This window comes from Myotis davidii, unplaced genomic scaffold, assembly GCF_000327345.1.
Source record: "Myotis davidii unplaced genomic scaffold, ASM32734v1 scaffold937, whole genome shotgun sequence".
NCBI classification, from domain to species: Eukaryota; Metazoa; Chordata; class Mammalia; order Chiroptera; family Vespertilionidae; genus Myotis; species Myotis davidii.
This window is the reverse complement of record NW_006288252.1, coordinates 1,903,774-1,904,537: the sequence shown is the minus strand read 5'-3', so window position 1 is coordinate 1,904,537 and position 764 is coordinate 1,903,774. Positions and strand designations below refer to the sequence as shown.

The following is a 764-nucleotide window of genomic DNA, read 5'->3' as shown; positions in this document are numbered from 1 at the left end:
CGTTCTCGGCCCCCAGGGCAGCCTGTGCCTCTTCCAGAGCCTGAGCCTCCGGAAGCAGGCGTTCGTCCTGGAGGTGCTGTCCGGCTGCCTGGAGTACCGGCAGCTGCTGGCGGTCGTGGTGGATGCCTTCTACGCCCAGGAGGGCCGGCTCTGCCTGTGGGCCGACTACAACCGCTTCCTGGGTAAGCGCCCGGCCTGCTCTCCCCCAGACGGTGACAGTCCCTGCTGGGGACCCTCGCTGCCCAGCGGGGGGAGTCCCGATGGCACCGAGGCCCTGCGTCCCTCAGGACTGACCAGCGGAGACCCCAAGCGAGTGTGCATCCCTGAGCGAGCGTGGGCAAGCGCTTTGAAACTGAGAACGCCCGTCTGGGCCGCGGTCCTAGTACCATTGTGTCCTGGTGACAGCTTTCGCCCGGGCACGGGAGCTTTGGCCTTTGGTTGTGCACTGGCAACCGGCAGTGCCTCCGGCTAACTCCCCAAGGTCAACGCCCCCCCACCCCCGCTCGCACCCTCCCATGCACCGCCCTGTCTCCCTAGTGACCTGCTACCTGGCTACGTTCCAGCTCCAGGAGCTCGGCTTCCAGCTCTTCAGCAGCATCGTCAAGTCCCAGCCGGCGGACAAGATGTGCAAGGTGAGCCGCCAGGCCCCACGGCCCAAGCTGGTCTGTCCCAGGGTCCGTCCTGTGTTGCGACAAGGGTCTGTGTGTCGCCCCCGTGGTGCAGAGCGCCGCCTGGTGGGCACAGCCAGCCCGGTTGGTCTGCGC

General features: G+C 67.5%; 1 protein-coding gene across 1 annotated transcript in view; it reads left to right on the top strand.

The window, feature by feature from the left end:
- CFAP99 (cilia and flagella associated protein 99) overlaps positions 1-764 on the top strand; it is a 22,756-nt gene that overhangs the window by 9,965 nt on the left and 12,027 nt on the right. The window contains exons 3-4 of the mRNA XM_015561570.1: positions 38-182; positions 538-632. Coding sequence (XP_015417056.1) covers positions 38-182; positions 538-632 — 240 coding nt within the window. The remainder of the gene's footprint in view (positions 1-37; positions 183-537; positions 633-764) is intronic.